The 19727-nt window shown below is 35.0% G+C and overlaps 1 protein-coding gene across 4 annotated transcripts in view; it reads right to left on the reverse strand.

The window, feature by feature from the left end:
• Window positions 1–19727, reverse strand: part of RBFOX2 (RNA binding fox-1 homolog 2) — a 197033-nt gene that overhangs the window by 20471 nt on the left and 156835 nt on the right. For 3 of the 4 annotated variants that reach the window (XR_004255698.1, XM_032220536.1, XM_032220538.1), the window contains 6 exons: window positions 17662–17715; window positions 9172–9264; window positions 6515–6575; window positions 2832–2885; window positions 2616–2708; window positions 1359–1491 (listed from right to left, as the gene is read on the reverse strand). Coding sequence is in view for 3 of the 4 variants with exons in the window: in XM_032220536.1 (XP_032076427.1) it covers window positions 1359–1491; window positions 2616–2708; window positions 2832–2885; window positions 6515–6575; window positions 9172–9264; window positions 17662–17715 (488 nt within the window). In the remaining variant the exon portion in view is untranslated. The remainder of the gene's footprint in view (window positions 1–1358; window positions 1492–2615; window positions 2709–2831; window positions 2886–6514; window positions 6576–9171; window positions 9265–17661; window positions 17716–19727) is intronic. The other variant, XM_032220537.1, reaches the window with a different exon arrangement.

Here is a 19727-nt window from a genome sequence, read left to right on the forward strand (position 1 = left end):
AAATTATTTTTGGGAGGAGATAATTAAACTGTCTTCAACTGAAATATTCAATTTAAATCCCATTGGGATTTTTTTTTTTAAATGCACAACTCTGGTAAATTAGTTTTCTTTTCTAGGAATGCTTTAGCTGTTACTATTAGGGATAATTACAAGTAACAATTTTAGTTGGAAATTTATAACTAACAATATCTGGGTATCAACAATTTGGTATTAAATGATACCTCATAAATGCTATGTGATTCATGGAAGCTATTCCAACATTTCTAACTATACAAATCATGGAGGGTACTGTATGTAGATACATGTTACTTAATATGGTAGAACCATAAAATATATTTACATAAACCCTGGAAGAAGGAGAATACAGAAAATAACTATCCAGTAACTGCACAGTGTTTGTTGCCTGAAATGCTAGGCTGTTTGGTTACTAATATTTAGAACAGAGTATTTCAGAAAATAATCCCCCCCAATTAACGTATAATTCTAATTAAAAGAGAAAAGATCAGTATCCAACTGTCTCTTGGTATTTTCCTTTCTGCTTAGATTTGTTCCAAAAAAGATTGGAACCTAGTCTTTCATTTTTAATGCAAATGAAATCTTAGAACTAAAACTGGCAACAGAGATACTGGAATGTTGTCAGTCTTGAAAACATACTTGAAATAGTAAAACAACCAATGCCTTGAAATAATAAGAGCAGCTTACTGCTAAGCTGTCATGTTACCGAAACTATTAAAATCTTAGGAAGCAATATGTTGCCTACCCTAGTTTGTTTTTTTTATTCTAGTTTAAACAAAAACTACTAGTTTAAACAAAAACTACTAGTTTAAACAAAAACTACTAGTTTAAACAAAAACTACTCTTCATTACATGTCTGCTCAATCTTTGTTTAACCCTTCTCAAAACATCTCTAATCAAGAAAGCAAATCCATTGTGGGTAACTATTCTGTTCTCTTCTGATCAATTTACAATGTATAATGAAGCTAACAAACAATGCTTGTCAGTCTGGGTAATTCAATGAAATTGGACTTCAGAGAACAAGATGTAGCCTCACTCCACAGACTCTACACGTTTTAGGAAACTCTTTTTATAAGATTATTTCTTCATTTTTTTCAAGATTATTTTGTGCTGCCAAAATATTGTTACAAGCTAGAACAATTGGCACAGTATTTTTGAACATTTTTTTCACTGCTGGGTTGCCAATTTAATGAAACTTTCTGGACATAAATGTAAGTTTTAGTTTGCCTTTTCCAAGTATGACGGAGTGCAGAGCGTTATAGCGTTGGCACCTCCTGTTCCTATTTTCAATCCATTGAATGTCCTATTCTGAAGATCACTGCTGTATAGTGTTCCATCCTTACCCTGGGTAAGCTGGGATGGCTGTTGGAGGTACTGCTCGTACCGCACCGTACACTGTCCTTCCTCGTCCTCTCAGATGGGCTCCCCTAAATGCTGCCGCTGTGGTGGCTGCAGTTGGGTAAGGGAAGCTGGGTACTATGAAGACAGACAGACAAGGAAAAATATGAGAAGAATCAGTTCCTCTGCCCAGTCAATTAGAATCATATTTAACTAGGCTTATGCCCAACTCCAGAGAGGTGGAATGTTCTGCATCTGTCCTGCAAAGGAGCATGCTTAGAGCTCTGAAACCCTCCCATATCTCTTGCTGTGACATGAACCTGAAGGAAAGGTAGGGTTGCAGAAAGGCCTGGCATGCAAGGGATTAATGTTATGTCATGCCTTCTTCATCACAAATTGCAAACTGTTTCCCCTTGTCCTCCACCCCATTTTCAAAACGCCATGCAGTCTGGTTAGAAAGTCTGAGAAGCATGTAGAGTTACTACTAATACAGGCAGGTAATAACTCTTCCATTTACTTGGAATGGGGATGCTTAAAATGCTTTTTTCATAATAAGCTTCAACTTGTGAATTAAGAACATGTGTGCATATGTGTATTTCTCCTTCCAACTCAAATATTTTCCATCACATGTCGTTTAAATCTAAAATGATCAAAACATCCTAAATGAAGGCAGCCATAATTAATAATGAGGTTTACCAAGTTTACCAAGAGCCTACCTTCTGGCAAAGGTGACCATTAAGTGGTTCCATCTATATTGGGCCCTGTTTTATTACACATCATGCTGGAGTAAACTGGCCCAGGGCAAAATGATATTGAAACCTCAGAAGGTGGCTGGGAACACAGTGCAATAAAGGGATACTTAGATGGCACCAGTCAGTCACAAGGCAAACCCAAGGTGCTTCTAGGAGCATGCCACAAGGGGGCTTGCGGTGGCCCCCCCAGTTTAGTAGCATGAATAACATGTACTTTGGAGTGGGGCCTGTTAACATTGTTAAGCCAAGACAATTGGACCTTCCACTTCCACTCCCTCCCATACAAATTTATAACAGCCTGATCGCCCTGAGAAACCCTAGCCATAAACAAGCTTGTAAAATGCATTGCAAGAAGACAGGAATCACTCCCACTGCCCAAAGAAGTAGCATTTCTTTCTGCCAAGGCCCATCCTTTCAAGTACATATTATACAAACTGGAAAGAAGAGGGCAAACAGATCACTGTTTACTCAAGCACAGTAACAATACAGGGGCCAATAGGGGCTACTTACTGATTAAAGGAATGTAAGTGTTAATACCCCCCCTTCCTGACAGGGGCACTGCAGCGTCATTGCCCAGCGAGACATCTGCTTGAAAACTGGATGCTAATTTAATTTTAAAAAGAATAAAAAATGTAAAAATGTTATAAAGAAACAGCAGATTGAGAACATAAACAATCACCACTGCAGTCAAATGGCAGAAATAGAAGAATCAGTATTAATTTCTACCTGCATATAATTCAGGTCCATATACAGCTCCAACTACAGGACTCAATTTCCAACCTGAAAAAAAAAAATAAAGACAGATGTGAGCAGCTAGACTTTCCGTCAGTGAGGCAGCAAACAAAAAAAAATGTATCAGTACAGATACAGTCTATCTTCTAGCAACTATGTTCTATCTTCTAGTAGTTATTACCTCACTTCCATACAGATTGTTCCTAGGCATAAAAACAGGCTACATTTTCCAGATTTCTTGGATTCTGGACATAAATGGAGGAGAAAATACAAATCACTAATGCTTTCTGGCAAATCCTTCCCGCAGTCTGAAAATGAAGCTCACACTGTATTGTGTTTGTCTTATTTTTATTTTTAAAAGCTGTGGTTGTAGTGAAAGATCAAATGAAAAATTTGAAGCCACATAGGAATGACTGTGTTATTTATAAAATTAAAACTTCAGATCTTTGAAATGATGTCTGATCATCAGTTAAGGAAAGGTTCTACAATACTAAGGATACTGGTGAGCATTTGAAGGGAATGTGAGGAATGCTTGGCTTAGAAGTCATCATATATCATACATCAATCCAAATGGGAAAGGACCAAACCAAAGAACATTTTATGTATGTATGTATGTATGTGTGTGTGTGTGTGTGTGTGTGTGTATGTATGTATGTATTTATGTATCTATGTATTTATTTATTTAAAGTTACAACCCCTGGTATGTCCAAATATGGGAGGAAGTCCACTGCTTCCATTCTCTATCCATTGGCACAAGAGACCATCCAGACAGAAACCCAATATTTTTACTATTGCCTTTGTTAATATATATATTCTTTTGGCAGGTGTCAGAATTTCATTTTAATATGCGCCACTGTGTACACAGAAAAGTGACAATAAAGGTTACCTTATTTGACCTTGATAATGTAAATGCATATGCTAATCAAGAGACACTTCCTACTACTTTCTCTATCAAGACAATGAAACCTATAAAAAACAGTAGCTAATCAAGTTGAGACTCAACAAAGAGTCTTCTGCAAAGAGAATAGAGTTAAAAATAAAAGTGATGAAGTGATTTGAACTTCAACAGAGGCAAATGAATAGTAGAAAGAATATTTTAGAGCCTTATATGAGTATGATAATAGCACTGAAATGAATGCTGTAAATGTACCGTTTCCCTGAAAATAAGACCAATTGGGCTTTTGAGCGCATGCGCTAAAATAAGCCTTCCTCAGAAAATAAGCCCTCCCTGAAAATATTGCAGCCATGAGGTGATCACACTTGCCACCTCCTGCACCCCAAAAATTAATAAGACCTCCCCGAAAATAAGGCCAAGCGTTTATTTCGGGGGTCAAAAGAAATGTCCCTGTCTTATTTTCGGGAAAACACGGTAATTGTCAAAAAAATAATGAAAAGAAAATCTTAAATAGTATGATACTGTTTAAAAATAGTAAAAGTACAGGTGTGAAAATAGACAAATGTTGAAATGTGGATGTGGCTTATTTATGAAGTGGCAGTGTAAGTTGTTTTAATGCATTGGTGAAGATCACATCAGCGCCTGACAATTAAACCAATGTGATTATTGTTCCCCTATACAAATGAAAAGATAAGAAGAGGTAATAACAAAACCAACCCCTCACACAAGAAAATTAGTTTGTTAAATGTGTCTTGGAATGGAAAACTGCTTAGCAGAATTCTCACTGAAAAGGAACTAGAGCTGACAAGGAACAAAATTAGTAGTGTGACTTTATGCTGGGCAAATAGTGTGTGCACTAAAATTTTGTTCTTCAAAACGTCATTTAGAAATGTATCAATGTGGAAAAAAATATTATATATTTAGTGATTTAGAGAAAGCATATGACAAAGTGAATAGACTTAAATAATGGAACAGTTTGTGTCATATATTAGAAGATTGGTTGATTAATGCAGTAAAGAATGGTATACCATGAAAGACTAGCATACCTGAAAATAAATGAATTACTTGGTTCATCATCAAATACTGTGTAACCATCTCCTTGGTTGTTTAATGTTTTCATGGATAACGTACACTTATGATGTTGGGCTGACTGGGGAAATGAATGTGTGCAGTATGCAGATAATGCCATGTTGTTAGTCAAAATTGAAATGATTTTCAAATAAATGTTAGATCAAATGTATGAGGTAGAAAAGTGTACAGATTTGAAATTTCGAATGCTGCTTGGAAAAATGTGGAAATGGTTGGAGAAATTTGTAAGATGTACAAATGCTGACAGACAGATGGTAGAAAGCACATGGTCTGCTGAAGGAATGAAATTTGTAAAAGTAAGTGAAAATGGCTGTGTGTGGGAGTAATCTTCTGCACATTTGTTATGTGAGAGAGAGTTGAGTATATGAGGAGAAACAAATTAAACTGAATACAGCGGGAAAGGGTTACTTAAAAAATATGTGCAATAAACTCTGTAGTGAAGCAGTCAGTCAAGAATGAACAAGTAATGAATTAACGTGGAATGAGTGCAAAAGTGAGCAGATAGTGCAAAAAGAAAAAAGGAAGAAAGAATTCTGAGGTCATTTGACCTTACAGGGAGAATGAATAAGGACAGAATCATAAAACAAATATACAAAAAAAAGAATTAATTTGTTGAAAAGTGGAAACTGAAGACATGTTGGAAATTGTTAAAAAGAATGTCCAAAAAGGTAAAGGTGAGAAATGAAAGAAACAGAGGCATTACATGAGTTGGTGAATGGACATGATAGAAGCAAGAATAGTTTGCAAATATAGAAAGACATAAAGGAATACAATGAATGGTGTTTGTATAATGTAGATGTAATTAATTTCCTTTTACAATTATCTTCCAGCATGGATTTATTTTGACTTTCTTCTTTTTATGTACTTTATATGATGTTGTTCCCTAAAGGAGAATACCACAATAGGTGTGCCTACATATAGGCAAAAGCAAATTATGCAGATACAGGTAGTCCTCAGTAGTCCTTGTGACCAATTGTTTAATGATTGTTCAGTTACTATAACTTGGAAATAATGCTTTATGGTCCACTACTTAAAGCTCAGATCTTCAGGATCCCAACTTTGTCTCTCCAATGAAGGAGTTCCTGTCCGCACACTCTTTTGATCCATCCACTTAATCATCAAAATTGAGACACTTGGGATCACAGTTCATTGAACAAAGTAGTGATATGGGCATCTCACTTAATGACACTTCATTCAACAACCAAGATCCCAACACAATAGTCAAGTACTACTGTGTAAGTCAAGGACTACCTGTAGCTTTCTTTTTAAATCACAAGTTGACTATTCTTTTTCCTATGATTCACAGGATAGGAGACAGCCTCCCTAAAAATGCAAGACAAATGTAAATGAATATAAATGCATCCTCTGTCTATTTCTGTTAATCACTTCCAATTTTAAATGCACCCAAAAAGCCCTCTATCACTTGTGCATACATATCAGTTAGAGCACAGTCACATAAGTTACAAAACTGAAAATTTAAAGTCATTTCTTAAAGCCAAAGTATTTCAACCATATTTGTGGGCTCAAATAAGTGCCATCTTTCTCAAGATATTTCAAAGAACTCTTGTCTACCTCTGGACAATCTGTGAGGTATTTCAATTATCCCTACCTATAAAGAAACAAGTTTCTCAAATTATTCTGAAATACTAAACCGAAAACGTAATTCTTATGCCTAAAAAGGTTCCTCTCTTACCGTTTGCATATGGTGTGACCATCTTCTTATTAGTCATTACTCGTGCAGTGGCATTATTAACCTAAAAATTAAAAGGGGAAGGGGAAGAGAGGGAAGGAAGCACAACACTTTAGAGAAAAATGATAGAAACCTCAATGTTTTTTTAAAAAAATCAGCACAATGAAATTTACTTTTACAGATTGCCTTTATATATTATAATTATAAACATATCTGATTTTTTTAATTTTAATTATGCATCAAGAAAAGGCTAAAAAGAGCAGATTTTCTCAGGCATCCCTGCCAGCTTTGACTTCACTATTTGATGCTCACTAATTCAGGGACAAAAACTCTTCCATTTCTATTTTTGTGTGTCCAGTTTGACTGGCATGAAACAGAAACAAAAATAACCTTGTTTGATCTATTAGTAGCCTTTCACTGAACTGCAGTGGTCTACTAATATTACCAAAAAAACCTGCTGCAATTTGGGCAGAAGAACTATTCCCAGGTGTCTGGGATTAACCGGCTTTTCTTCTAAGGGCGTTTGCATTCCAGAGCAGCACTGCTTGGCCTGTATCTCAATTTTGGAGTATTGTATCTTGAGAGGCCATCAACCCCAATCTTCCCTAGTTGCTGCCTTGTCAGTAGAAAAATGAACACTATTAGAAATGTATGAAGTGTCTCCTCATTTCTTTTTCTTTTTAGTCTCCTTCACTGTGCCTACTGAGCTGTTCATTGCTCAAGCTTTCTAAGCACTGCAGCAAATGAATGTTGCAGCAAAGATGATGCTAATAAAACACTGGTGGGGTGGATAAAGCCAATCAATGGCAACCCTGTGTCAAACATAGGCCCAGAATCTTGCAGAGTGAAGGTGGAGGTAGAATCATTAACGTTTCAAAATTCTAGTCCCAATGGAAGAAGAAGTCTCATGTGAACTTCAAGATCAAGAAAAGAATGGTTCAAAGGCCCTCTGAACTTTAAAACAAAAGTGAGCTTTGGGCAGGGAAGAAGGGAGCCTGGAATCTCATTGCTCTATTTTTAGCCCTCCTGACACCCGCCCTCCCCATATAAACATTACACATTTAATAGAAAAAGAATGGGAAACAACAACAATGAGACTGAAAGCATGCTGTTAAAACACACATTAAAAAAAAGAAAAACAATAACAATTGATTAATGGGGATAGGAAGAGAGGTCTCACAGACAATCATTAAGATGGAGCAAGTGCCTGAAAATCAACTGCTACAGCAGAATGCAATACAAGCACTTAAAGGAAAAATGGGCAAAACCAATCAGAAACCACCAATCAGCAAAGACCAACAGCTGTATTTAACTAAGTAAAGGAAATGGCAAGTGAGGAGAGGAGAACAATCAGAGGTCCAAAGAGAGGGAGTGCAGAAAAGAAGTGGCGGAAGGAGGAGATGGGATAGGCAAAAAAGAAAAAGTGTATGGGTGCATTAATAAAACCAGCCAAAACTGGAGTTACTCAACTCTGAGTAAGATGTGCAAGGAAAATTACTGGAAAGTCAGTAATCAAACAGCTCAGACTTAAACAAAATGGTATGTACATCCAAAATCCAGGTGGCATTACTCAACAGCATTGAAAATAAAAGGGTGGGAGAGAAGGAAAAGGAAGAAGGGGGGGGGGACAACAAGTCAAATCACATTTTGTAGTGTTAATGTGAAATGGCAGATGGATTTTTTTCTTTCTTAATTTTTTTTGTTTTGCATAAAAGAAAAGAAAAGAAGTAAGCTTCTCCTCTAGCACTTTGATTTCACTTACCGCCAACTCGTACCATCGCCAGCATTGTGTATAGTTACCATGGAAAGAGTGAGTCAAGTGAAGGGCCCTAAACACTAAACCATTAAAAAGGGAAATAAAACAAAACAAAAAACAAAACAAAACAAAAAAGCAAAATATGCAGACATCTTACTCAAAACGGCGGCTTTAATTTTTTCCTTATATTTAGTAATTTTTTTCCTTTAAAAAGAAAGAACAAAAAGGGGCCAGTTAGCCTTCTATATGAGGGAACAGCAAATTCATCACTAAGAGGTTACCTCTCATCTAGGTAACACAAGCATCTTGTGCTTATCACAGTCTAACTCATTGGAAATAATTATGGAATGCATATTTCTTAATTTGAAATACATTTACATAGATACTTCATTGGCTCAAGTTCTTCCTGATTTCTCCATTGACCCCTTCCCAATACATTAGTTTCACACTCATATGGAGGAGAACTGGCCTCTGAATCAAGGGCAGATATTGGCTGCCCACCCCTTCTTTCTTGTTAGATACCAAGTGATAAATGGGACTGTGCTCATTTTGTTAGTTTTTGATCTGGCTTGGAAATTGAAAGTCGGAGCCTCATTAACTGAAGCAAAGGAAAATCAAGATAGCAGAAGGGCAAAAAATTTGGAGTGTGTTGGAAACAAACTTAAAAGAAAGGAAAACAAAGACAAAGAAAAATAACAAAAATGACAAAAATATATAGATATATATATATATTGGGAGGTTATTTTATACACTTCAGTGCAGGGGACGGGAGTGAAAAACACAGGACACAAACACACACACACGCACTGGACAGGAATCCCAATGTGAAATCAGTGAGGCAAGACACAAAAAGGAAACCAAAGAAGAAATATAAAGAAGAAATTGAATTACTGAAGACATGCACCTCGATTTTACGGCCCTCTACCACGGTGCCGTGTAATTTCTCCCTGGCCCTGTCTGCATCAGCACTATTCTCGAAAGTTACGAACCCGAATCCCTGCATGCAGCGGGAGAAGGGGGAAAACATGCACATCGTTATATATTGAAATACTGATATCTAGATAAATAGAGAAAAAAATATCACAGTATGAAATTGACATCAGCACAACTTAGCAATACTCTCCTAGAGTCACATTTTTGGTTCATGCATGTTTCATGAAAGAATTTCAATTAAAAAAATAACTTTAATCAGATTGAAAATAATAAAACATAAAAGCAATTGAGGCCAGACCAAAAAAAGCATAGTTACTCGAGACACATTCTAAAAAGTAACCTAGCTCCAAGATTGATCAAATGCAATGTATTAAAACCTGGAAAGAAATCTTGCCATAAATGACCATTCATATGTTCTCTTTTGCAGCATTCTCAGTAATTTCCTTTCATATGACAAGGATAGGCACAGCAAGATGCTCTGAACAAAACCTAACAAAAGGAATATGTGTGATAGTTCTTACTTGCCTTATTATTTTTATAAATAGTATTAATATATGTATTTTTGACAGTGAATAAATGTATGAAAGACAAAAAACGTGTGTGTGTGAGTGTATGTGTCATTATATGTAAACTTTTGACAATGACCTGGACATCTTTGCTTCTGCCTCTTGTTAATTTCTTAGAGTAAAGCTAGCCTTTAAATATATATATATATATATTTGTTATATTTATGCTGATAAATAAATAAAGGGAGACTAGTATAGATCTATTTCAAGCTATTTAGCTCTCATCAGCTAGCCACACCCTTACTGGGAATCGAACCGTGACTTTAAAATATATATATATTATAAAATATATATATATACTTAAAGTCACAACCCCTGGTATGCCCAAGTATGGGAGGAAGGTCACACTTCCACTCTCTGTCATTAGGCTCGTCACAAGAGACCATCCAGACAGAAACCCAATATTTTTTACTGTTGCCTTTTTTTGTTACATTTGTTATATGTATGCTGATAAATAAATAAAGGGAGACTAGTATAGATCTATTTCAAGCTATTTAGCTCTCATCATCGATTCCCAAAAACTTGGGTATGGCTAGCTGATGAGAGCTAAATAGCTTGAAATAGATCTATACTAGTCTCCCTTTATTTATTTATCAGCATACATATAACATATATATATATATATATATATATATATATATATATATATATATATATATATATATATATATATATATATATATATATATATATATATATATATATATATATGCAAGAAATGCAGGTCACACTGGTTATCTTAATACCTAGGATGCTTATCCCTATTAAAAGTAGATATTAATAATACTATAATAAATGGCTAGGAATAGATACCCTGGCTCACTGGGAGGAAAAACAACCTGTAATCTATTTTCTATTTCAATAGAGGACACCATAGCTGTTTGTACCCAATAAAATAAATACCTAATAAATGCTTGGCTTCTTCACTCAGAAAACACTAAGTGAAGCAGTGTTTTTCACAGATGGTTGAAGCTGTACGTTCTAGAATTAGTACTTTAATGAGGTTGAACAAAACTTTCTAATGGAAGAGAACAAAATTAATTAAAGCACATCATAAAACGATACAGGACTGAGTGTAAAGATGGAATGATTGCTTCTTTGTTCAGCTTGCTTTTGAAAGTTTAGGATTTAGTTAAGGATCCAGGTGGTTTCTGCATCCAGGCTATAAATAACCAACTCCTATTTAACTTTAAAAATGCTTTAAACATAACTGCCTCAGTCATAAAATTATATAGATTTACCTTAATAAATGCCAAGGTAAAATGCCACTAGTTATGAAACATAATCAGTTAATCTTAATCGTTGATAATTTTATCACTATTAAGACAGAAATATTTATCTAATCAAAGTTCTATTCTATGTAAGGTTTTTTTTTTCCAAAGTACAAATATATTCAATTGGATTTATTAATAGACTCACATAATCGTACTACAGTAGGACATTTAAGACCTAACCCTATATTTATTTTCAAGAAACTGAAGTATGCATGCCTCATGTAATAAAAATATGCAGGATCTGGATAAATATTTTTAGATAGAGGAAAAAGTGTAGGTAGTTCATGTTTTTAAAATTGATCCTGAAGGTAATGTAACAAGAACTTGTTCGGGCCCAATATTCAGCATTAACAATAGTGCTACATATATTGAATTTTCAGTTGGGTCTCCTATGATAAGCTATTTACATGCTGTAGGATCAACGTTCAAGGAATAGGGTAAAGAATTTACTCCTATTGCCTGCTATAACGTTTTCCTCTGTTTTGTTCTTCAAATGCAGACTTTTACATTCTTGGAAGAGCAGGGTGAAAAATGCCACCTTCCACTATTGTAAATCTCCCTACTACATTAATTGGGTGAAAATTATGCTTATTGAGGAATTTTATAGATTTTTGCTATGTCATGATTAGGAAAATGTGAATCTATTAGAACTTATTGACTCAATACGCCAAGAATTTAGCAAGTACATATTATCTGCAAAATGAAATAAATGTCTTAAACATTCCCCCTTCCCAGCTCTACATAGATTATAAATGGTAATTGCAAAGTGAGCTACATCTTTTAACACCTTTATATTTTTCAAGCACATTACATTTTGCATCAGGTGTTACAAATCTGTGAATAACATGAAGATTTTTCTTAATGGACATGATTCCAGTGTTATCACTGCAGCCAAAAATCAAACATACAGTGCAAAAAACTTTTTGTGCAATTTGTTGAAACAGGGTTGTTATGAAGATAGATATATTACATGAGTAGACATTTTACTTAATATTATTTTACTACACTTCTAAACATTTTTACATCTTCACTCTAAACACATGACATAGAACTTTTGACTAAAACGTTATTGAATTCCTTTGAATTTTACTTAGTCCTTGGATAAAGTCTCAAGTATAAAAGCAAGTATTGATTTGTTGGTGTTTTCCAAAAATATGCAGGACAACAACTAAGTCCAGAAAATGCCAAAACCCCCAACAATTCATCTCTAAGCTACAAAGAATTTCTAATATCAGTAAAAGAGTGTATGTCATACAGAAAACTTTCCTTTAAAGATAAATTTGATTTTATTCTCCCTAAACATAGGCCCCTCATACCAAAGCAGTATTTAATACTGGATTAAAATTTTCAATATCTCACAGTTCAGAAAAAAAAAGGAAAGTAATATAACTAGCTCAAGAAGGATATGTATTTTTATAATTATTCCTACTAACCTATTATAATTCATTTGCTGGTAGTTTTGAGACTGAACTGATTTTACTATGCAACTTATATTTCAGTTTGAAAACAATACCCAGTCCATTTAACTTCTAACTGTACTAAATCCTCAAAAACATTCAGAACAACCTGCAGCCCAAGGGCACCGAGTAACTGTCATCTTTTTAGTCTGGCCTCAGATTCTGCAATAAATAACAAGCAACAGGATGAGCAGTGTAAAATAATAACTGTACAGAGTTTTTTATAAAATGTTTCCATCTCTGAAGAATGAGAAAGAAAATTTACCATGTAACCGTAAAGGGAGAAATCAAAAGCAGACGATTCTCCTGGGTGTGGCCAGAACACAGAAATTAAGGGAAAAAATAATCATAACAAAAAAAAAAAAAAAAACCAAATAAATGAAATAAATTCAAAAGAAACTATAAAGATCCCCTTAAAATCCATGCATTGTTAACACTTTCCCCCCCACTGTTTAGAACATTGACTTCAGAAGCAGCATCTTTATCTCAAGGTGTTGGGAAAGACTTTCCATAATTTCAATTGTTAATATATATATATATGTATACACGCATATACAAAGAGGCAGTTTTTTAAAAAGAAAACTCAGTCAACAGCCAGAAGCCTGGACAAATGGAACAACAACAAAAATAAAGAAATAAATAAACATAAAAATCCAGGCTTTCGGGTTATTTGCTTTCAAAGTCAATATATAATAATCCATCTGAGATGAGTGATTAAAATAAATTCCACAAAAAATATTCTAGTGCTATTTAAAGTGAGGACACTATTATTTAAGTTTTCAAAAAATAGTGGAATTTTTATCTAGAATTACCTTGCATAGGTTGAACCAGGGTGCATATTTTGTAGCTATTTAACTGGATTGATCAAAACCATTTTATGTACGTATGCTGGAATTTAAAACGGAATTGTTTAAGAATATGGAAAAAATAAAGAAAAATGCTTTTCAATTTAAGAGAAAAGTATTTTTGTTGTCCAAAATATTTTTTTTAAAGTGAGGACATATAAAATAGGATACCATTGCATCTGTTAAGAGAACAGAGTAATCAATGTTACATGAAATTTAGAGTGATAAAATAGGATTTTGTTACGAGATCAGTTAAATTAAGTTTAGTATATAATCTCTCATTTCTTAAAATGACTTATTTATAAAATGATTGGATTTTATACTTGAGTATATAGCCCTTACTAGTTCTCTGGGCAGCTTTAGGAACTTTTCTATTTTTACTTACTGAATCAACTGGGTAGTGAAATCACTATGGTTTCCCCACTGTTAATTGCAATAGAAGCCTGGGAGGGAAGTCCGTTCCATTGGACATTGGAATACAGACATTCTAGGCCATTGTTTTCCTGATGCGTATTAGTATCTTAACAGAGAATATGGTTGAATAAAGGTGTATCTTTCTCAGACTAACTATTAAGTCTGTTTACCTGAGCAGTCCCTAAAGAATTCTACAAGATCCCACCAATATGAGGGAGAGGGGTAAACTCAGGAGCCAAGGTGGCACAGTGGTTAAATGCAGCACTGCAGGCTGACTGCTAGATCAGCAGTTCAGCAGTTCAAATCTCACCGGCTCAGGGTTGACTCAGCCTTCCATCCTTCCGAGGTGGGTAAAATGAGGACCTGGATTGTTGTTGGGGGCAATATGCTGACTCTGTAAACCGCTTAGAGAGGCCTGAAAGGCCTATGAAGCGGTATATAAGTCTACTGTTATTATTATATTATTATTCATAAATCTAACATTTCTGTCTGTCACATTGCTCCACCCTAGCTATTTATAGAGGAAGGGAAATATCACACGCTTTATATTAAAATGGGTGAATGATCTGGCATAATGTAGTGGTGTTGAATGGGACTAAGACTACAGAGACCCAGATTTTAGTCGATATTCAGTGTTAATTTGGGGCTATTCATTATCTTCTAGAGCTGTTATTGTCAGAATAAAATCAGAAGGGTCACTATGTACACTGCCTTAAACATTTGGATGAAAGGCAGCACACAAGTAGGAGAAATAATAATAATAATAATTACCACAACTGTGACTACAAGGCTTGGTTCAATCATTGTTCTATTGAAAACTAGACTTGTTTGTTAAAATTTGAATTAATGAAATTAATTAATGAAAGAGAAGTCTGAACATAACTGAGATTGTTATGTAAATGGTTCAAACAGCTTTTTTTTTAGTTTTCCTAATATGATGCTAGTTATCCAAAATTGTGCCTAATATTCAAAGTTGAGATGCTTATAAAAGCATTAACATTTATTAATAAATCTACATAACCAAAAACTTCTATTCATAACTTTTTCATTCATTCCAAATGATTTTTACAAAAAAAAAAATTAAATACAGCCAATGTGCACAAATATATTTGATACTCAAAAACAGGATGGAAATACATCATCTCATCTCAGATGGACTAAAGGGTAATTTGAAACGCTCAAATTTTCCAACACTGGACATATCTGGCAGAGGGCCTTTGCCACAGTTATGAAAGGATAAAGATCTGCTCATTCCATAGAGGGAATGGGTGTAGGCATACCCAGAGCAATTTGGATTTTACATTTTCACCTTTTAAACATTCACATATTGAAGAATATACCCTTGAGAAACCCAGGAAGGGGAAGGGTAATACTGAGAACACAGCACAAGGCAGGCAGCGGGGAGCATCTGCTTTCCGATTCCCAAGAAAGAGGAGGAGGAGAAAGGTTCCATATCATTAGGTTAGAATAGAAACCACAGGGTAGGATACAAGCATTCAAGTTTTGGCATACTTTTTTTTTTTTTTTTGCAGAAGAAGTGAGTGATAAGTGAAGGGTCCCTAGAAAGAATTGTCCTTCTCCACTGGGAATCTAAGCTTCTTTAAAAATGTCCCAATTCAATTTTAAAAAAATGCCATAAACACAAACACTCTTAGGGATTCCTACTTATACTATTCACCATGTTTAAAACAGTCTCATTTGAATCTTTGAATTGGTGTGAATTTGAGAGGCAAGTGTTTGAAATTTTACTCCCAAATGGAAAAGAACTTGATCAATGTCTTTATCAGCTAAATATTTACTAGATGAAAGAAAAGGGGGCAAACATCTATCATTTAACCTTAATAGGTTTTGTATTATCTGAAAACCAGAAGTTTGGTTTATTTACTTGCACTTCAATAATTATTAGAATATTATAATTTATGGAAGATTTCAAACATAAGGACTGAATGGCCTTATGGCTTATTATGGCTTCACAGTGAAAAACCAGCATGCTACACAGATCATATACACAAGCTCCTCCTGAGAACAACTATAAATAATGAATTAACAAACAAGTCTGTCCATGGTTTGCTTAGTATTGGGAAAATACACGTTTTGATTTAGCTTTCTGACTCCTTTTGACCAGAAGTCTCATGCAACATGCTAAACAAGTCATAGACTGGGTTTATATAATTTGGTATCTTTCCTTACTCATCAGAGCAGTTAGTGAGTGTGATCTTAGAAGCATGCACTAGTCTGCTGCTAATCCTTCACTAAGAATGAAAAATGAAGTAACCCAGTATATCTGTGTATCAAAATAAGGACATATAAACCCAGATGTACACAGCATAAAATTGTAGATGTATATGAGTGCAGACAAAAATATTTTTTCCAGTATGCTGGCTGGGGAATTCTGAAAGTTGAAGTCCACATGGTTTAAAGTAGCCAAGATTGAAAAACACTGATCTAAACGGTACAGAATAGCATGTTATTTAGTGATTATATAACAGCAGATTGCTTCCATTCTGTGAAAGACAATAAATGTAAGATCCTGAACTTGTTAATGGTTATATAGTTCAAATAGCTAGCCTACGGCATTCTAACCAGTCTCCTGTTAATCCAAGAAATGTTTTACATCTCTGGTTTACTTACTTATATAGCCATTTCCAAGAGCCTAGGTATACTGAAGTGTAATGGTCAAACATAATACACTTTTCACTTCATCATTCAAACATATACAGTGGGATGCGTGAGTAATAGAAAGCATGTGGTTCAATGCAGTTTGCAGCTCTTCACAAATTAAAATAATTATGTGCTGCATCAATTTTACCCTATATCTTTATAAACTAAGCTATGAGATAAATTCCAATATTAAATGTATGTATTGTATGTACTGTATAATGTACAAGTAATAAATATAGCTTCTTTTCTGGTTTTCAGATAATACATAGGAAATCTGATTCGCTAACAACATAATCTTGTATATAAACATCCATATGGAGCTACTCTGTGTAGATTATCAATCTCAAAATCAGGATATAGAAATATAATCCTAGCTATGCCTTATCACTATAATGTGATGGAGTGAGGGTGTGGGACAGATATTCATTTTTAATAAAAAGTGGAAAACTTAGCATTGATTAAGTCAAGCATAGTAGAGACATGCACTGTGCAAGCTTCCCCCACAGAGCTCTGCCAATGCGCCTTGCTCCTGACCTGAAACACTCCCTGCTATTCCAGTGCTGGACCTACTGGGCAGAGAGAGAATCACATCAATTCTTCAGTGAGGGGACATTGGTTTCACGATGAGAACCGGTTAGGACAAGCAACACTTAAAATTGCTACGCTTAGGTCTAAAAGGTTTGCCATTGGCTCTCCTGAAAGTTAATTCTTTCAAAAAAAACTTACATCATTCTGAACAGCTTCTATTTTGAATAACTATACCTTTCTAAAAAGCTGCAAGCTTTTGCAGACATTGTAAGACGATGGGGCAACATCTTTGCAACACTGCAGGATTATTGCAACATCAGGTGGGCATTTAATTTCTTTTCCACACAAGATAATTCTTATCCCATATATAAAATACTTCCAAAATTTTTTATAGCATTTCTTTCTCAAACATTTTAAATTAACAAAACATTAATACAAAACCTGACTCTCATAGCTTCAGTGACTCTTTTTATTTTCAGAAGTTTGGAGAAATCTGATTATTTCAAAAGGAAAATTATGAAATTATTATTGAAGATACTTAGCGATTATATGTAACACCTACAATTATATGGAATAGCAGCTCTAGACAACCCAGTGCCTAGTTCCTTTTCTCTCTATACAGAATATCTAGGAAAGAAGCTGCTTTATCTTGACAACTGGAGTAGACTGGTAAAGGAGAGAAATAGGTACAGGGTAGATAAAGAAACAAAACTTACCTTGGAACCACGTTCATTGAAGATTATCTCTACATCAAGGATTTTACCAAATTGCTATAAAAAAAATTATTTTGGTTTGTTAATTCAGCATCCTTTATCTTTCATGGCCGAGAAAGAAATACTTTTGAATGCACAGTTGAAAATATTTTAAAATGAATTCAGACATTTGTTATTTATTTGTTGAATTTCTTTTGGTTGTCAGGTTTATAAGCCTCAGAGTTTGTGATATTTTACTTTATGTAAAATATAAAGTAACAAAAGTACAATCCTTAGTGTTCTCTGAGCTTGATTATTTGTTTGCAGAGGTTTCATTAGTCAACTCGATAATATCATCAGGGGCACTATATATTCTCTTCATATATTACAAATAAAAGTGAATATATGTGTCCTAGGATAATTTTGCAGGATCCAATCTGGGTTGGTCATCGGGATTAGACATTTTGTCTTCTGAGCTTTCGGACTCGTGCTGGAGCCCATCTTCAGAGAACTTCTGTCTCTTTGTATATTATCTTCTCTTGAGGTAACAAAAGACTATTCACAATTGCACTAAGCAATGGTGGCTGGTTTATAAATATATTGTTCCATAATTCTCTCTCTTTTTTTTTTTTTACTGGTGGAGTGTTCCAGCCAGCATCACCTCCATGCCATTCCCTATATCAGTGGTAGTCAACCTGCTCCCTACCACCCACTAGTGGGCGTTCCAGCTTTCATGGTGGGCGATAGGGGTTTGCTGTAACTCTGCTTTATAAATTTTATAAAGTAAAGTTATTCCCTACTTTATAAATCACCATTACTGTGGAACTGGTGGGCGGTTAGAAAATTTTACTACTAACAGAGATATAAAAGTGGGTGGTAGCTATAAAAAGGTTGACTACCCCTGCCCTATATACACAGTTTTAACATACTACCCATCTTCCACAGCCACTTGGAATTCTCATATTCAGTCTTCTTCAGGCTGTTCTCCTGGGCTTCATACACCTCTTCAACCTTTTCTAATTACCATATTTTTCGGAGTATAAGACGCACGTTCCCCCCCAAAAAAAGAGAGTGAAAATCTGGGTGCGCCTTATACATTGAATACAGCATATTTTGCCTCCTGAAATCCCGCCCCCTTTGCAAAAATGCCCCTGCATAGCCTTTAGGAGGCTTCCAGAGTGCTCCTGGGGATTGGGGAGGGCAAAAATGAGCAAAAAATGGGCTGCTTTTTTGCTCATTTTTGCCCCCCCCCCAGCCCCCGGGAGCACTCCACAAGCCTCCTAAAGGCCATGCATGCCCTTTTTTAAAGAAAAAAACGGGCCTGTTTTCACAAAAAACGGGCCGTTTTCGGAAGGTCTGCAGAGTGCAAAAACTTTTCTTTTTAAATTTGCCTCTTCAAAATCTTGATGCGTCTTATACTCAGAAAAATATGGTATTGTTATTCTGGAAACATAAGGTTTCTGCAAGTCCACTGATTTTTCTCTCTTCTTCGTGGCAGTCAAATCTGATTACATAACTAAAGCTATATACAGTGTTCTTTGTATGTATATATGTACGTGTGTGTGCGCGCACACACACACACACACCAAAACAATGATTATGAAAAAGCTATTTTTAAGTAGGAGGCTGCCCACAGTGAATGTATTGGTTGTCAATGCAGTAGGTGGGACACAAGCCACCTTTTCAAGTACCTAAGTGTAATTTCTACTATTGCCCTTTTCTAGCTATTCTGCTCTACTCCCCACTTCAAAATTTGGGAAAGAGATTCTTTCTTCAATCAGCCATCATAGGGCTATCCTTCCACCACTCCCTTCCCACAAGGTATTTTCTCTGCTTTTACAAACCCTGAATCAACTCACACCACTCAATAGTTCACTAGTTGCTGTTTTGGCTAAATAAGCAGCATTCAGAGAACAAAATTACATTAATTTAAATAATCTATGACCAAGAAGTTTCTTTAGGGAAAGGAATATTTCTGATTTTAATTATATGTGCTCAACCAAGTACATACAATAGCAAAATGCACATATCAGCCTTTCACTTTGAAATTCCTAATGACTTAAAACTCTTTTTTTTTTTGGCCCATCTCT

Source organism: Thamnophis elegans, chromosome 7 (genome assembly GCF_009769535.1).
Source record: "Thamnophis elegans isolate rThaEle1 chromosome 7, rThaEle1.pri, whole genome shotgun sequence".
NCBI classification, from domain to species: Eukaryota; Metazoa; Chordata; class Lepidosauria; order Squamata; family Colubridae; genus Thamnophis; species Thamnophis elegans.